The sequence below is a fragment of the Acomys russatus genome, chromosome 18 (genome assembly GCF_903995435.1).
Source record: "Acomys russatus chromosome 18, mAcoRus1.1, whole genome shotgun sequence".
NCBI classification, from domain to species: Eukaryota; Metazoa; Chordata; class Mammalia; order Rodentia; family Muridae; genus Acomys; species Acomys russatus.
The window spans coordinates 42,570,374-42,589,424 of NC_067154.1; the positions used below are offsets into that span (position 1 = coordinate 42,570,374).

The 19,051-nt window shown below is 40.3% G+C and overlaps 1 protein-coding gene across 4 annotated transcripts in view; it reads left to right on the forward strand.

Annotated features, from left to right (window-relative positions):
* Positions 1–1,182: 1,182 nt before the first annotated feature.
* The window catches only part of Uchl3 (ubiquitin C-terminal hydrolase L3), a 39,686-nt gene continuing 21,817 nt past the window's right edge, over positions 1,183–19,051 (forward strand). For 2 of the 4 annotated variants that reach the window (XM_051160915.1, XM_051160916.1), the window contains exons 1-4: positions 1,183–1,311; positions 5,677–5,833; positions 6,168–6,253; positions 7,752–7,799. In XM_051160915.1, the coding sequence (XP_051016872.1) occupies positions 1,237–1,311; positions 5,677–5,833; positions 6,168–6,253; positions 7,752–7,799 (366 nt within the window). In that variant the 5' untranslated portion in view covers positions 1,183–1,236. Of the gene's footprint in view, positions 1,312–2,078; positions 2,211–5,676; positions 5,834–6,167; positions 6,254–7,751; positions 7,800–14,982; positions 15,157–19,051 lie in introns of those variants that run through there. The other 2 variants (XM_051160919.1, XM_051160917.1) reach the window with 2 other exon arrangements.

Consider the following 19,051-nt stretch of genomic DNA (forward strand, 5'->3'; position numbering starts at 1 on the left):
AGAGTGTATTTAATGACAAGGAGCTAAATGTCCCAATCTTCTTTAACTGGCAGAAAAGGGAGTATACATTGTCTATGATGAACATAACAGGCTTAAGTAACAGCAACATCATAAGCTTAAGTAACGTGGACAGACAGATGGCGAGGCTGTCTATTAAAGTGTATTCATTTCAGTTTAATCAATATAACTTAAGTATCTGTAGTTTGGCCAGGTATCATCCTTAACAATGGGGAAAACTTAAGGAAGAATTCCTTCTCTGAACACCAAGCTGTTTTTTAAAAAAATCCTTTTTTGGTTTCTAGATATGATTGAATATTGACTGGCCTAGAACAGTAAATTTGGAGGAAATGAAGAAGGGAAAGGGAAAGATTTTCAAATACGCTCGTGAGCTTTACTAATCCCTGGTTAGTAGTAGTATGGAGAAGGGTGCACACAGCGCAGGGGCCCTTGCCTCCTGTAGTTCTAGCCCAGGCAGCTTAGTGGAGAAGTGAATGCAGTACATGTCGTATACTTTTCCCATTCTTATCTGCCTGCCTCTCTCTCTCTCTCTCTCTCTCTCTTTCTCTCTCTCTCTCTTCCTCTCTCCCTTTCTCTTTCTTTCTCTCTCTGTCCATCCATCTATCTGTTTTATATGTTGCTCTGCATGTGTGTCTGTGCACTTTGTTACTTTTTGCTTATTGGCAAAATGCTTAGCCATCTGTCTTTAAACTCCAGATGCTATTTTTTTGGTTATCAGGAGGATAAACTGTTGGTGTACTAAAGGCTGGAAATAAGTTCTTAAGGTGACTTGTATAGACTTGGTGAAGTCCTGGCTTAACATATTTAGTACCAAAGCATTACGTTTTGAAAACAGATTTTTTTTCGTATGTTACGAGTTTTAGCTGTTAGTTATGTGATAGAAGTTGCTACCCTAGTCCTACCCTAGCCATTGTACACTTGCTTTGTTGTGTCCTCTCACGTCCCGGAGTATGGTATATAATACAGCCAGGAGTACATGGATGTATGAGGTGGAGTGTGTGTTGATAGTGTTCCTTTCTGTACTCTTACTGAACACTAGTGGCCTTTGAGCACATCCTGTCTTATATCTTAGATATGTGGCACACGCACTTGTCGACCATTCCCACTCACAGGCTGCGGAGTTTCCCTTACCAGTTAACATTTTACCGCTTTTTCTTTTACTAGTTTCTCAAACAATTAGGCCTGCACCCCAACTGGCAGTTTGTTGACGTGTATGGCATGGAGCCTGAGCTTCTGAGCATGGTGCCGAGACCAGTGTGCGCAGTGCTACTCCTCTTCCCCATCACAGAAAAGGTAATTAACTGGGAGGCAAGGAGGCCGGCTCTGGTAACTGCGGGTCCTTATGTTGAATAAAAGCAAATAATGCAGCTGTTACATGTAATCAGCGAACGAAGGAGTAAGGAACTAAAAGATTTAGATTATAGCTTGATAATAAAGCGCTCTCTCTCTCTCTCTCTCTCTCTCAGTCTTTATCTTCAGCTTTCTTCTCTTAAAAGATAATGGTTAGCTTTGCCTCAGCTTTGTTTTCCTATAACATTTAGTTACATTTTCAGAAATAGTTTTTGAAATTTTAAGTAGAATAACCTTAAATACTTGTTGTAAAACATGAGTAAAGAATATACAGGCTTTGAACCTATAAAGCATATAAACTGTTTTGATTGTGTTTATAAGGACGGAGCTCCTTTGTTTATTCTAAGGAGGTAGGGGAAACTGACAGAATGGATCCTGTTATTCCCACTACAAACTTGGTTGGGGACATTGCTGAGCTTAGATGTAGTTTAACTGACAGAATGCACTGGGCGTGGTAAGTAGTGAATCTTGGGTCTGTTTAAAAATCCAGGTCTGCATTGCAGCGCATGGAATGGAGTTGGAACGTTAAGTGCATTTTAAAGCGTCCTTATAGGCTTTCCTCTGACTTTATTTTTAAATTAGAACAGTAGGGTGAACTCAGCCCTTGTGTAAATGGAGCCTGGCACACTGTGCTGTGGCCGTGTGGGAGGAGTGAGATGACAGGAGCAGGCTCAGTCATGCTGCTCTGAGGACCTACACTGCCTAGGTGTAGCAAAGCCTGCTGAGCACTAGGATTCCCGAGGCACCTCTTAGTGGCCCAAACCAATTAGTCGCCCTTGGGAATAATTAACATAGGAAGTTTTCTGTCTCCTCCATGAGGGCTCTACAAAGCAAATTATTTAGTCAACCATTTTCTTCATATTTGTTGTTATATTTGTTAGATATTTGTAGATATTTAGTCTCCCCTCCTTCTCCCCCTCCCCCTCCCTCTCCCCTCCTCTTCTCTTTCTGAAACAGAGTCTCAGTGTGTAGTTCTGGTTGTCTTAGAATTCACTGCCTTAAACTCACAGACATTCCCTGCCTCTGCCTCCAGAATGGTGGGATTAAAGTCTATACTACATACCTGGGCTCCTAGGAGCTTCTGTTTTGTTTTGTTTTGTTTTTTGAGACAGGGTTTCTCTGTATAGTTACAGCTGTCCTGGAGCTCACTCTGTAGACTATTTAGTATTAGATCAAACCAATTTAGTGATGGGGATTTGCTTAATCTGAAATTTGTAGGAGAGTTAAGACAAAAACTTAGTTTATTCTCTTAGTCCAATGCTATTTTCACCTCTTTTGATGACTAAATAATCCAGTAGGGATCTGTCTTCAGACTTGCAAAGGTAATGAGCCATTAAAAACAAAAATTCAAAGAGAAAAAAGTTATTATTTATAGCTTGGGCTTCTTAAATTTTATATTTTAGGGTTTTTGTTGTTGTTTCCAAATAGGATTCTAGTATGCACAAAATAGACCTCTGTTTTGTAATCCTGCCTTGGCCTCTTGATGCTAGAATTGTATGTGGCATTGTTTAGTGTCTTCATATAGTGTAATCATGTGTGACTCATGTGTTAGCATGCCTGACATAGTTGAGCTTTCTTTGGTGACACAGTATGAGCTCAGAATGCACTGACATCATGTGGCCCCAAATTTTTGAGGTGGAAATTTCTAAAGCTAGTGATTTTCTTGATCTACTTTTTTTAGGCAAAAAATAAATGTATATATAAATATAAATAAATAAATATTATTAATGTATATATTATGTACATGCATATATATTATATATATGTATGTGTAATATATATTATAATATATACTATAGGTATATTATACATGGTTTATATTATTATGTATAAAAATAAATTGGATATATTATCTTCCTTTAGTGAGTCATCAGCATTTAAAAAGCATATAAGCCTAATCAAAACCAATGATTCATTGTTATCAAGAGCACAATTTTAGTTGCCCACATTACAAAACAAAGGGGGAAACTGGAAAAAAATAAACAAGCCCAGCAAACAACAACCTCTTCCACACAGGATTTAAGGGTATTTATATTTATAAAAGTAGGTAATTTATATTAACATATGTGTATACTTATACAAATGGTATTTACCACTTTTTGGCCATATTCAGTGCAAAAGTGACATATTACAAACATTTAGAGCTCATCTAGTACATACTATGTTTGGAAATACAAAGTTTTGCAGTCTCGTCACTCTTAATTTAGAAGTTTAATACTGTGTTGAAAATACTCATGGATACTAACACCACAGGGACTGTTGTGGGTTTCTATCTTTATAGAAAGTCAGGAGTGGTGCTTCTCTGTGATTTTTTTTTTTTTTTTTTAAGATTTATTTATTTATTATGTATACAAATCTTGTTATAGATGGTTGTGAGCCAACATGTGGTTGCTGGGAATTGGACTCATGACCTTTGTAAGAGCAGTCAATGCTCTTAACCTCTGAGCCATCTCTCCAGCCCTTCTCTGTGATTTTATGCACTTGGCCACATAGTGCTTTCCCTCTTTGCTTGGTAGTTGGTTGTCTGGCTTTTCCTGCCCTCAATATTGAATCTTTAGAAATTATCAGGTCTTATTTTGCTTTTTCAGCAGTAACATTAACAACAAACTAAATGGAAGAACTACATAAACACTTTAATGTTGAGGTCTTGATATACTGAACCTTTTAAAAAAAGATTTATCATTTATTTATTTATAATGTATACAGTGTTCTGCTTGCATGTTTTCCTGTACATGAAGAGGCCACCAGATCTCATTATAGATGGTTGTGAACCACCATGTGGGTGCTGGGAATTGAACTCAGGACCTCTGGAAGAGCAGCCAGAGCTCTTTACCTCCAAGCCATCTCTCCAGCCCTGAACCTTTTTTTTTAATCAGTCAGTTTAAGTGAATGAAGAAATATTAGCACATTATGGAAATGCTGCTTAAAGTTTTTATTTAAAAGTACATTCATAAAATTACTTTTCAGCACAGATTTGTTTTTGGAAGTACTTATTTATTTTTTAGATTTATTTTTATTTTGTGTGTATACTGTGTGTATACATGCATGTGCTGTGCTCAAGAAAGGCAGTAGAGGGCATTCAGACCTCTGCAGCTGGAGTAACAGCCACCTGTGAGCTACCATGTGGGCCCTGAAGTGCTGTTAACTCCAGGCCCTAAAGCAGCTTTTAAACTCTGGGCTTTCTGTAGGTGTCATTTGTGCCCTTTATTATGGGGATCAGAAAGTTTTTCTGTAAAGGACCAAATGGTAAACATATTTGGCTTTACTGTAGCCATCAAAGTCACTATTTAACTTTTTAACCATCTACAAATAGCGATGTCAGCACATTAGTGCAATTTACTTAATGAAAACAGGGCTGGGCAGGTGTAGCTGTGGTCTGCAGACTGCTCACCTCTACTCACTTAGACTCTCAAATTGTACAACTCAGTTAACAGAAACAATCTTTCTACTTTCCTTTCTCCTTCTTCCTCAGTTTGTAACATAAAAAATATATAGATATACTTAGTTTATCTTTGGTTGTAGTCAATGTGTGTGTGTGTGTGTGTGTGTGTGTATGCGCGCGCGCGTGTGCACTCCTAGGGAATGAGCCTATGGCTTCGTACATGCTGTGCCAACACTACTACAGAATTATACTTCATACTCCATCCCTGCTTGCACATATAAAGATTATATTTTAGACAAAGCTATTGCAAGGGTAATTGTTAGATGTCACAAACATTGAAAGTGTTCATACAAGCCAGGCGCGGTGGCACACGCCTGTAATCCCAGCACTTGGGGAGTCAGAGGCAGATGGCTGTCTGTGAGTTCAACGCCAGCCTGGTCTACAAAGTAAGTCCAGGACAATCAAGGCTACACAGAGAAACCTGGTCCTGAAAAACCGAAGCACAGGGTTAGGGGAGTATTAATGCAGATCGCTGTATGTCACCTAGTGTGGTTGTGCCAGTGACTGCTTTCAAGAATGGCAGATGAAGCTCAGGGCAATGGAGTATGCCTACCATCCATGCTACTTGAAAGGTTGAGGCAGGAGAATCATTTGAGCTCAGGAGTTCCAAACCAGCCTGAGCAATATAGCCCTTCAAAAGTAAGCAATAAATAAATAGTAAAATAACGTAAAATAAATAGTGCAAAAATGTCCTTCTTCTCATACCTTTAGCAGCAGTCACTACTCTTTTCAGTCTGGTAGATGATAGTGTTATGATTTTAATTTAACTCTTTTCTCATCGTTTCATACTCTTTCCTTTACAAACTTGAGTGTCTTTTTTAGTATGTGGTTTTTACACGTGAACTATTGACTTCCTCCCCCAATAGTATGAAGTGTTCAGAACAGAAGAGGAAGAAAAAATAAAATCTCAAGGACAAGATGTTACATCGTCAGTATATTTTATGAAGCAAACCATCAGCAATGCCTGTGGAACGATTGGCCTAATCCACGCCATTGCGAACAACAAAGACAAGATGCACTTTGGTAAATAAATCCTTCTCTGTTCCGGTTTTTCCCTTCAAATGTGTTAACCTCATTGAACAGTAGGAGGCGCTCTAACTCTCTCAAACTGTAAAGTAGTGGTTATGGGAAAGTATCTACTGAGGGATAGTAATCCTTACCATTTCTGTATTGTTGATGAACAGGCTCAGCAAAAGAACATTTGACTTAATTAGTTATCTCACGAGGATTAGATTCTTACCAGTTAAAGGATTTTTTTTTAATATAAAAAATATAGTACTGCTTTTACTGTTTGTTTCTTTGTTTGTTTGTTTTCTGTAATTAAACTTCAATTTTTAATCATTTTTTACCTTCTCAGAATCTGGATCAACATTGAAAAAATTCCTGGAAGAGTCTGTGTCAATGAGCCCTGAAGAAAGAGCCAAATACCTGGAGAACTATGATGTCAGTACCCGCTTTCTGTCTTGACTCATCCGTGAGCAGTTTATGGGAGTGTAGGTTCTGTTCATCGGTTTGGGAAAACATCATTTGTCATATCCATAAGAAAGGGCTTTTGTTCTGTTTCAGATAACTGTACCTGAAATATCTATAGTGTTGCTCAGTGGACAATTCTGGGTCCAGGGCCGAATGAACAAATGAATATAGTTTGCAAATTAATATCCAGATCCTCTAATCCAGTTTGAAATGGTTGTTTTAAACATTTATTTTTTTTGAAAATCATTTTTGCTTTGAAGGCCTTTTGCCTTTTAATAACACAATATATGATAAGTTCTTTGCAATTAGAAGCAATATGATGTACATTTATTATACTGTTTAGTGTTCTAAAATATTTTAGTTGCTTTTAAGTTTAAAGAAATCTGGAAAATTTATACGACATCCTTATTTTGTATAAGAGTAAAATACACAACATGGCAGGTGCCAGAAATTCTACCAGTGAAAAGTAGCTATCATTGATATTTATATAGGGAACATGTATGTATATACACAAGATTTTTTACAATTGGATCACACTGTAATACTTTTTTATAACTTGCTTTTTTCACTTATCACAAACGTATTAACACCAGTAAGTATATATTTAACATTATTATTCTAATGGCTGAGTAGCTTTCCATTGTATAGTATGTTTAACCACTAAAATGCTGTTTGAAATCTTAAGAGTTTTCCCTCTTTTTCATTACTTAAAATTAGTGCAATTGTATAGTACTGTGTCTGAGATTTTAGAACCATTCTTAATATTATATAATCACGTCCATTAAATATATCAACATATTAACTCCTAGAAGAGAGATTGCTGATCAGTTTGCATGTCTCTAAGGCTTTAATACTTACCACCCAGTTGCTTTACGTAACAATTATACTTTTACCCCTGGTTTTCTATTGTGCCTATTTCTCTGCATTTTTGATAATAGTGGGTATGATTGGAGCATTTTTAAGTTTAGCTAACTGAATTCTCTAGCTTCTCTGAATGCATGCCTTTCGCACCACGTTTTTCAACTGCCGACTGAAATGCATGAGTAAGCATAAATTTCCCACAGCTGCAGGAGCATGCACCTTGGAGAGAGACAGACGGCTCAGCTGCTTCAGTCTCTCTCCGTCAGAAGCTCACTTTATTCCAGTCTCAAGTGAATAAAGTGTTAAGTGTTGCCTCTAGCGATTAAGGAAGTTAAATGACCCTCTACTCACACCACCGTGCAATTAGAAACAGTGAGCTAGTCAGTTTCCTGATGCTTAAGAGATCTGTAGGTAGAAAGGACAGCAGTTGATTGCTCCCTAGATGCAATTCTGAAAGGTTTAGTGCTAAGCTGCGCCTAAAGTTCTTCCAGTTTCCCACATTATTACAGGACTTTAGTGGTCAGAACTGAGCTTTGTGACTGTTTTCATTTACAAGTTTGGATATGGTGGTTTATTTTTTTGTAAATGGTTTATATTCTTATTACAGGCTATTCGGGTTACTCATGAAACCAGTGCACATGAAGGTCAGACTGAGGTATTTCACCTTTCTTTTCAAAAATGTTGCTGTGTGTAAATTTGACCTTCTATATTGTAGGGCTTGTGACTTTGGAAGACACTTGACTGTTTGGGTTTTTTGTTTTTCTTAAAATTTGCCTACACAACATCAGCAGCCATAGAGTGAGAGCGTTTGCCCAGGCTGCCAGGTGCTGTGTTAGTGTCTGGGTTACCTTGCTGGTCCTTTCCCAGGCTGCAGACGGTGTGCTCTTTACTTAACAGGCGGCCTGCTTCTCCCCTCTCAGACTCCTATGAGTTCTATATACATCCATGTGGTTAGCCTGCATGATCCTTGGGCGTCACTGTCATGCCTAGCTTCCAGGAAGAAAACGTGTTGCTCAGTGACTCTGTTTTTGACCACCATGATCTTTGCCAACTCCATGCTGGTAGTAAGTCGGCCTGGTCACTCTCTGCTTTTTCTGTTGCCTCATTTTACTCTACTGACATCTCCCATCCATCTCTTCTCCCACTGTCCCTTCCCGCATCCATCCCTCCTCCCATCCATCCCTTCTCCCACCCATCCCTTCCCCATCCAGTCCTTCTCCTATCCATCCCTTCTCCCATCCATCCCTTCCCCCATCCATCCCTTCTCCCATCCATCCCTTCTCCCATCCATCCCTTCTCCCATCCATCCCTTCTCCCATCCATCCCTTCCCCCATCCATCCCTTCTCCCACCCATCCCTTCTCCCACCCATCCCTTCCCCCATCCATCCCTTCCCCCATCCATCCCTTCCCCCATCCATCCCTTCTTTTATCCATCCCTTCTCCCATCCATCCCTTCTCCCATCCATCCCTTCTCCCATCCATCCCTTCTCCCATCCATCCCTTCTCCCATCCATCCCTTCTCCATCCATCCCTTCTCTCATCCATCTCTTCTCTCATCCACTCCTTCTCCCATCCATTCCTTCTCCCACCCATCCCTTCTCCCATCCATCCCTTCGCCCACCTATCCCTTCTCCCATCCATCCCTTCTCCATCCATCCCTTCTCTAATCCATCCCTTCTTTTATCCATTTCTTCTTTTATCCATCCCTTCTTTCATCCATCCCTTCTTCCATCCATCCCTTCCCCCATCCATGCCTTCTCTCATCCACTCCTTCTCCCATCCATTTCTTCTCCCACCCATCCCTTCTCCCATCCATCCCTTCTCCCACCCATCCCTTCTCCCATCCATCCCTTCTCATCCATCCCTTCTCCCACCCATCCCTTCTCCCACCCATCCCTTCTCCCATCCATCCCTTCTCCATCCATCCCTTCTCTCATCCATCCCTTCTCTTATCCACTCCTTCTCCCATCCATCTCTTCTTTCATCCACTCCTTCTCCCATCCATCCCTTCTCCCATCCACTCCTTCTCCCATCCATCCCTTCCCCCATCCACTCCTTCTCCCCATCCATCCCTTCTCCCATCCATCCCTTCCCCCATCCATCCCTTCTCTTATCCACTCCTTCTCCCATCCATTTCTTCTCCCACCCATCCCTTCTCCCATCCATCCCTTCTCCCATCCATCCCTTCTCCCATCCATCCCTTCTCTCATCCATCCCTTCTCCCATCCATCCCTTCTCCCACCCATCCCTTCTCCCATCCATCCCTTCCCCCATCCATCCCTTCTCTCATCCATTCCTTCTCCCATCCATCCCTTCTCCCATCCATCCCTTCTCCCACCCATCCCTTCTCCCACCCATCCCTTCTCCCATCCATCCCTTCTCCCACCCATCCCTTCTCCCATCCATCCCTTCTCTCATCCATCCCTTCTCCCATCCATCCCTTTTCCATCCATCCCTTCTCTTCCATCCCTTCTCCTATCCATCCCTTCTCCCATCTATCCCTTCCCCCATCCATCCTTTCTCCCATCCATCCCTTCTCCCATCCATGCCTTCTCTCTGCTTGTCTCAAGCCCTTACTGTTGTGGGAACTTTTTCAGAGCATATTCGGTTAGAGTGAATAGAATTTAATTAAAGCTACTGGTATTTACAGAACCAGGAAATTGTACATTTCCTTCATATGTGACTTGAGATCACATCACCACTTTCGGGGGGTGGGGATTACTTTGGAAGAAGAAGAAGAAGAAGAAGAAGGGAACAAATGGCAGGGAGAAGGTGGGGACAAAAGAGGACATTGTAGGAGAGTATGACTTAAAAACTACATTATATGAAGTGCTCTTATGAAGATATCATAATGAAACTTGTTTTATGCAATTAATGTATACTAATAAACAGGAAAAGTCACATTTTCACATACAAGATGATATTGCCTGTTGGCTTTAAAATACATGGAAAATTTTTATAATTGAAAATTAATTATAGATTAGTCTGAAACTGCTTTTAAGACTAACATACTTTGATGCTATGATAGAGCTATAATTATTCTTCTTTCCAACGGTATGGCTGTGGGTGTTTGACTAATTGGAACACTAAATGTCTTTGTAATTATCTCTTCTAAGCTGCTCTCGGGTTCTCCATTCAGCGTTGTGGTCTGTTTGTACTCAGTTTACAGTAGATGCATATGGTGGGCAGTTTGGAAGTTAGCGCGGTGTTCCAGTTGTTTGCATTGCTTGTTGTGAGCTGAGGAAGCTTGAGGTGCAGGGTTGCTGTAGTAGACTAGTAGTAAGGACCAATAGAAGGTTATTTTTAAGATGCCGCTTACTTCCAACGAAGCATTTCCTACACAGTCACTTCTAAGAATATTTGTCTTTGTGGGGCCTTCTTCTGCGACCTCTCTGGAGTTTGATCTAAGAAATGGCTTTATCTGAATGATAGTCATATCTTTTTGTCCAGACTGAAACTTGTTCATCCTTTGTGACCCTGAATTCCAGGAAGCCATCACAGGAATGCCATTCTGAAATGCCTGCATGGTGACCTTTTAGAGTGCCCTTGCCCGTGTTGGAGGCTGTTATCTGTGCCTTCTTTTCTATCCCTTCATTGCCCTACTGTTTTAACACCATTATCTTTTCTGAAATGTAGTACAGTTGGTGGCTCAAGCTTTTGTTTTCCTAGTGCAGCGAGGGCTCCAAGTGGAGTGGAAGGAACAAAGCGTGGGAGAAGGCTCTTTCAAGTCTTCCTCTCAGAAGAGTCAATCTCGCCAGCTGCTTTATGCTATCTCACAGTTGACAGTCACAGTCAGAGCTCTAGCACTTACATGCACTATAGCTCTGAGACATGCTGGGCTGAGAAAGTAGCTTGAGGGCCTTACGTCACTCCTCTGCGTCAGTTTCAGCCTAGCCTGCCTGCCTGCAAGCTTCTCGTCCTGGCTGCTTTGGCTAGTTCTCTGAAAACATTTCTCTTTACCCATCTCTTGTTGTATGGCTACTCCTTCCTAGACTTCCGCTTTCACCCGGGAAGCCTCAGCACCTGCATTTCTGACTCCTTCTTAGCCTTTAGAATCGGCTTCAGTGTGACCCTCTATGTAAAGCGCTTTATAACCTCATCTAGTTTATCTGTTCCATGCACTTTTTCATGTGACTTCAATGTTTTGAACTTATTTATTTTCACATTCTTTTTTAGCTATTTAAAATGTATATATTTCAGGCCAAATGTGGTAGTATAAGCTTAATATTTTAGCACTTACACGGCTGAGGTAGGAGCAGCAGTTTGAAGTAACCTAGTCTATACGGTGAGTTCCAGGCTCACAGACAAACAGGGATGTACATTCTCCTACGTTTTAACAATTCTAGACTCAGGATCTGTTTGAACTGTCTCATAATTTACTTGCTGTTGTTTCTATCTTTGTAGCATATACAATACCTCCTGTAAATAGATAGCAACTTAGCTTATGATGTGGGGACTCTTATTCTTGTTGTGGCTCTTAGACCTTGGATTAATGTCTGCTTATTTGCACATTTCAAATTATTTATACCTGTTCTTTATACATAGGCTCACTAAGTAGTTACTATTCCAAGTATTAGGTTATAAATGTCTTCAGTGGTATGAAAACTTAAAAAAAACAAAAAAGTCTTACAGGCTAGGGATATGGCTCAGATGTTAAGAGCACTTAATGCTGTTCTGGAGCAGTGCTCCCGGAGCTGAACCTAGGCTCAGCGCGAAGCACCTGCATTGCTTCGCTCACAGCTGATGCCCTCTTCTGCTCTCCATGGGTGGTTCAAATATACAGTCAGGCACACACATTTGGTCTCTGCTCTTAGGGAGGCAGGAGCAGGAGAAGCTCCGAGGAGTCTACCTCAGCCTGGGCTTTGTAGCCAGCTTCAGACCAGCTACAGGGAAACAGGGAAACACTGTCCTTAAAGAAAAAACCAAAAGACAGCATCTTAGGGTTTTTGGAGTTCTGCGGTAAATATCTTAACCAGAGCACAGTTCACCCTTTTGTATGAGGTCAGTTCCTTGTTTTGTGGGGTTGGTTTGCACATTATAGGATGATCTTACTTTGAGCCCCTACTAATTATTTGTTAATGACTTCTTGTCACTGAAGGAAAAAAGGCCCACACTGTATTATTTTTAAATCCATTTCACAACCAGCTTTAACCTCTACCAGGGACAATTTTTTCTCTTCATCTTATTTCAGAATAATTTGCCACCTGTAGGTTTAGACGTTGTATGTATTATCTCTGTTTCTGTTTATAGGCTATCAAACTGTTTTTGTTAGTTCCTAAAAAAAAGACCTAGGTCTTTCCTACCCAAATTAGTTTGCTTGGTCTGCCACAAAAGTAAAATTGAGGGGCTTAAACAGCTGAAAATTTTCCTCAGTTTTGAATGCTAGAACTCTGAGATAAAGGTACAGTCAGGCATCTCTCCTCAGCTTGCTGGGTAGCTTTTGTGTGCATTTTGGAAATGGGAGGAGGTGTAGGGAGTGACTGGGGGGTGCGGGGGAAGGGAAGCCAAAGAGAATGACAATGAATATAAATGTCTTTTTCCTTATAAGGACTCTGGCTATACTATCCTATTAACTGTCTTGTTTTAGTTTATTCTTGTTGCTATGATAAAGACACTGTGATTAAAACCAACTCAGGAGGAAAGGGTTTCTAATTACCTTACAGCTTAAAGTCAGTCCTACAGAGAAGTCAGAGCAGGAAGTAAGGCAGGAATCTGGAGGCAGGGACTAAAGCAGAGACCATGGATACTTCTTTACTAGTTTGCTCCCCCCAACCCCCACCCCCATCCCCAATAGCTTGTTTAGACTGCTTTCTTGTACCCCAGGACCACCTTCCCAGTGATAGCGTGGTAGACTGGGCCTCCCACATTAATCATTCCTTAAGGTTGTGCTGTACAGGCTTGATTGACTACAAGCCCAGCAGGGAGAGCTACTTTCTCAGTTGACGTTCCTGTTTCCAGATGATTCTAGCTTGTGGCAAGTTGACCAAAACAAACAACCACTAACCAGAACACTATCAAACAATAGAGATTTGGTGATAGAACTTGAGGTTTAGTATGATGTTCAGCCTAATACAATATTTGGATTTTGTCATAATGCAGTAAGCACAGGAGCCTTCTGGTATACCTCTTCCTGTTGCAGAGGTAGTGTGGCCCCTTCCTCATCTTCCAGATCTCATCTTAAATGTGATTCTTCAGGGAGGCCTTCTGTTATCATCTACCTGTCTTATTTTCTTTCGTAAATGCCATTTTCTTCCTAGTCTTTTAAAGATAGTCTGTAGCAAGTTTTTCTTCCTTTTGTTTATTTCTGCATTCTGCTTATGTACTAAATCTGAGAGCATGCACTTGTCCTGCATTTCTAGTGTAGGACTGGCCACAGCAGGCTTCGGTAAGAAGTAACATGGTATAAAGGTCAGAATGTAGGGTGTAGGTTTTCATACTGACTCATCTGCTTATTTTCCTTGTGTAAACTAAAGCTAATACTGCCTACCTCACAAGATTACTGTGAAGATTACTGAGAAAAATCTCAAAAGATGTTTAGAATAGTGCCTGGCATTTAATAGGCAGTCAGTAAATATGAACCGTTACTAGGCACTTAGAAAAATTAATCTGAATGACAATAAGGTATCAGTGATGCTGTGTCTAATGCTTATCAAATTGGGTTTATGAATTGAATTCAGATCATGAAATTGTATTTACTTTGTAGTGGAATATAGTGTTTTTGATCTACGAAAGGCACTGAGCTTATGTATAGAAGTATAGAGATCATGTTCAATATCTTTAGTCTTCTGTCTTTGTGAGCTTTCAGGGGTGAATAATGGGGAGGCAAAAGTAAACTCCAGGGCACATAGTGTTAAAAGGGGTGGCCAAGGGAGAGGAGCCAGTCATTACTAGTGTACGTGGAAGTTAATCACAGACAGCGATGGCATCATTTGTACACTCACAACATTCTGATGGGAATGGAGGGGCAGGGGATATTATTGTTTTTTGAGATTTGCAAACTAAATAAGAAATCCATTAAGTTGAACTGCCTGTATTCAGTGATCTATTCAGGGGAGTGTCTGTAGTCTGTTGTCACAGTGGAATTTTTACATAGATGTTGTTCACTCTCTCACTAGTAGTGTCTGTCAGACATTACCTAGTTCAGAAATGTGGACAGTCAGCCTACTTGACGTAGTTTACTCACTGAAAGATACTGCCTTTGTTTTTAAAACTTAAAAAGAAAAAGCAGGAGAATGGAATACGAGTGTTACATTAAAAATGTACCAGTTCGGCCTAAGATTGCTAATAAAAGACATAGAGTCTGAAGCGTACTTCAAGGGTGCCAGCACAACGCTGGGCAGAATCTAAATAATAGAAATCTTCTCCTAAACTATGGTAAACAAACTACTCTAAACTGATATATAATACATATACCCCAAGCATTTGCCACTAAGATGTTCCTCCGGCCAGTCTCCCCTTCCAACTGCCAATCCTCCTCCCTCTCCTCCAAGAAGTCCCGCCTTCCACTTCCTGTCCTTCTGCCCAGCTGATTGGCTAAACACTGCTTTATTGACAGTTGTTACATCCACTCAGCAATCCTCCACATATGCGTCATTAAGTGTTGAGTGGAGGAGTGTTTTTATCCTTTGCATTTTTTCACTTGCTACCTCATCTCATTCATGTTCTATTCTAGACAGTAAGAATACAAGTATTGTTGATTTCCCTTCATGTTCTTCATCAGGATGTAAACAAATTAACTAATAAATGAAAAAACCCAAGGGTACAGAAGTGATTGAGAGTGTGTGCTGTTGCCTCCTATAGGAGCTTTAGGAATTACAGGTATTGTCTCCCTTTACAGATGAAGCAGCTGCCGCACAGTGAGGCTCAGCTACTGTCCCCAAGGCTTAGCCAGAACTTGAACTCGGGCAGTCTCCCTGCGTGTTCCACCTCTAGTCCTGCCAGCCAAGGGCTGGGATCACAGGTGTGTGCCCCCATGCCAGGCCACACGACCCCATAGAAAGGTGACAGGCGGATTGTGTAGCCACTTTAGGCTTTGTACTAAAGTGCCAGTCATCCTGCCTTGGGTGGGCAATGGACTGATGAGAAATAGTAAACTGAAAGCTGTTTAGTTGCACTTGAATTTCATCTCTTTAGTGATTTTTTTTTTTTTTTGGTCTTTAAAATGTCATGTTAGAAAAATTGCTGAGATTTTATTAAGTAAAGTTTCCATCAGCAAAAAGTGTTGTTGTCCATTTATGCTATAGTTCTATGTGGCCCAATGCTAAATGTGGTTAGACATTTTAATACCCATATGAAATGACTATGATTCAATATAAGCATATTTACTTAATTTAAAAAGGGCTATAAGTGTGCAGTCTAAGTCCTTTCCGAATGTTGGCAGGTGATTCAAAGATGATACAGACTGTGCATCTACCATATTACCTGGCAGATTAAGAGATTCTGTTAAGGCATGGTGACTCTGCTAGCAGGAGCGTTCTTAGTTGTTAAGGAATAGCCCATAGTGTAATGATGGCAAAAAATCTGCAAGCCATACATGAAGGCAAGAAAGACAAACTCTAGTGCACTTTGCCTTCAAACTCTACTTTCATACCATTTGCCAAGAACCTCCATATAAATTGTAGTAACTATCATTTTTTTTTTTAGCTTACAAAAGCATATGATTTTCTCTGTTAAATAAACCTGCCAAAATTGAAAGAATACAAAAAAATACGTTTAGCACGTAGTAATATATTTAATTCCAGTCTCTGGGCATAAGCTAAACAGTTGAGAAAAAGGAGCTTTTTAGCATTTATATTTTAGTATGAATATTTTATTATTCAAAACTTTTTTAAAGATTTATTTATTTATTATTATTTGTAAAGTACTCTGCTTGCATGTACAACTGCAGGCCAGAAGAGGGCATCAGATCACATTATAGATATATTTTGATACCAGTGTTGAATTCTATTTTTAAACTTTTTCCCTGCTTAGCTAAGGGGAATAATGTTTCCTTGCTAATGACTCTTCAACGTTCTTCAGTAAGTTTGTGAGATGAATTTAAGTGACAAAATAAAATCAAATTTAATGTATAATAAAATATGTAATCTGCTCTGGTTAGTGATGACTTTTACAAGCACATCTACTTAATTGTTGGATAAGGTCCCAATTTCAAGTATATAGTCACAGACAGGTATATAGAATTAAGGATATGCCATACATAGTGTGTCTTTCAGTATTTCTGGTGGATAGATCAGCCAAGGAACACTTATAGATAATTATGAGTGTTCATTATTCATTTTATATGTCCTTTGAGTAGAATGGTTTGGTATTTGCATATAACTTATGCATACCCTCTTGTGTTCTTTTTTTTTTTCTTTTAAATTTTTTTATTATTATTTTTAGTTTTTACATATACAATTATATTGTATTATTACACACAAATACAAAAAACTATACACAGCAACAAGAACCACAAAACAGGAATTATAAAAATCATAATGTTTTGGCTATTTGATTGGCAACCTTGAAGAAAGCATCTTTCCTATCTTTGTGAGTCTAAGATTCTGAATGTAAGTCAATATTTATCATATCTCATCTCTATTAACTTAAAACATCTATCTAGACCTAAAAACATCTTAACCCTAAACAACTAAGTTTAATTGTAAAACTAAACAATCTGGTCTTCAACCCCATCAAAGACTTGAGAAGGAATAAACTGAATAACCTGAGTAAACCAGAAGTACAGGTTAGCAGCTTCCAAAATGAAAAAAATGACAGAGATAGTTTGCTGCCTGAACAGTCATCCAAAATTCTCCCCTCTTGTGTTCTTAAAATCATTTGTAGATTACTTATTAGTAATTAGTAAGTACTAGGGAATAATAGAAACTATTGTCACTACACGTACATAAATATATAATAGTATTTTCAGTCCTTGATTGCTTAAATCAACAGATGGAGAGTTCCTAGAAACATAGCTGTGTGTGTGTGTGTGTGTGTGTGTGTGTGTGTGTGTGTGTGTGAGAGAGAGAGAGAGAGAGAGAGAGACAGACAGACAGACAGACAGACAGACAGACAGACACACACACACACACAGACAGGAATGGAGGGAACAGAGGGAGACCTCTATTTAAATCTAGTTGACTTTTCACTTAGCCAGTATATGCTGTCAGTATAGGAAGGAGGCAAGTTTAAAGTTGTATCTTTTCAAAGGCCCCACAAGACTTACAGAGTAATCTAACTTGGGTCCATGGGGCTGAAAGAGACCAACCCACCAACCAAAGAGCTTGCATGGACAGAACCTAGATCCACAACACATGAGCAAATGTGCAGCTTGGTCATCATGTGGGTCCCCCACCAACAAGTGTAGGGCCTGTCTCTGAATATGGTACCTTCCTCTAGGTCATTTTCCCTTAGCTGGGCTGCCATGTCACTCACAGGTGGGAGAGGATGTACTTAGTCCTGCAATGACTTGAGATACCAGGGTGGATTGGTACCAGTTGGCCATGAATTGGTGCCTCTGGGAGGAAGGAGGGGGGGAATCGGAGGTAGGGGGTGGGGAAATGGGACTGGGAGGAGAGGAGGGAGGGGGCTGGGGTCAGGGTGTAAAGTGCTTAAGTAAAACATAAATAAATAAATAAATGAAAAAAATCTTTATTACTTGTGTAGACACAGTTTATGGCTTCACTGCTCACTGAAGTGAAGATGTTTACGTTTTAAAAATGTCTTATTACCTTTATTTTGTGTGCACTGCATGCGTGTGACTGAATACCAGGGCATGTGCTGGGAGGACAGCTTTTTAGAGTTGGTTCTTTCCCTCTATCCTGTAAGTCCCTGGAATCAGAAGTAGGCCATTAGCCTTGGAGGGAGGAACCTATGGTCCTTGCGTCATCTTGCCAGCCCTGAAGTATAGCAGAGGTTATTCGATTCAGACAAAAGCAATTCCTGCATGGCCAAGGTGAAGGGCGCATGCTCATTTGTAACCTTTCTTTGAGAACTTTTGTCTTTGCCTTCACTGTGACAGAAAGGGCTATTAGGAAGAACTTAGTTCCTATATAGAATTTAAATTCCTGATTATTTTGGGAGAGACAAATGGAAACAGCAAAGTGTAGTAGTTAAGGTATGTGAGTTCAACTGTGTCAAAAGGTTTGCAGTCAGAGAGGCTGGAGAGCTGGCTCAGCAGTGTACTGAGTTTGGTTCCCAGCACCCATGACAAGTCACTCATGACCCCTGGCAGCTCCAGCACCAGCCTCCCCAAAACCCTCTCCTGGCCTGCTTGAGTACCTACACTCAGTGCACACACCCATGCGCGCGCACACACACACACAACCAAAAGTAAATACGTTCTTTTAAAGTTGGGAACTAATTTTCTGCTCATTTAAAATTTTTGCCTTACTTTTCCACGCTGTTTTCCTTATTTGGCAAGAGTCAGGGTAAAGTGTTTGAAGGCAGTTCCATTTGATTTTGACTTTCAGACTAAGAAGCACTGGGCCCCCAGCCCAGACCCTCACGCTGTCCTCGTGGTGTCTTCTTGCATTGCTCCTACTCCAGAGTGCTCCCTGAGGAGGCTTTGCCTTCCCTTACCTCCCTTCCACCTCTCTCTCTCTCTGTCCTTCTTTTCCAGTTTCCAAAGGTTGGGAATGGGAATGCTCAGCTCCTTCTTGAAGGGAAACACCCATGCTGACCTCAGCAGTTCCTCTTTCAGGTCTAACCAGCTGTGGCTGTCCGGTCTAACATCCCGAGCTATAAAACAGAGTCGACACGTGTGGCAATGGGAGGGCTGTGTTGTTCATTGTGTCCTCACTTTACAGAGCTGAGGGCAGGGTTAGGACAAGAGAATTCTGCACTTAATGAAAAATTTATCTGGGCCTACTCTCAAATTATATGAACCGAATTTCTGAAACTTACCTTAGGTAGCTTGACAACAGTAA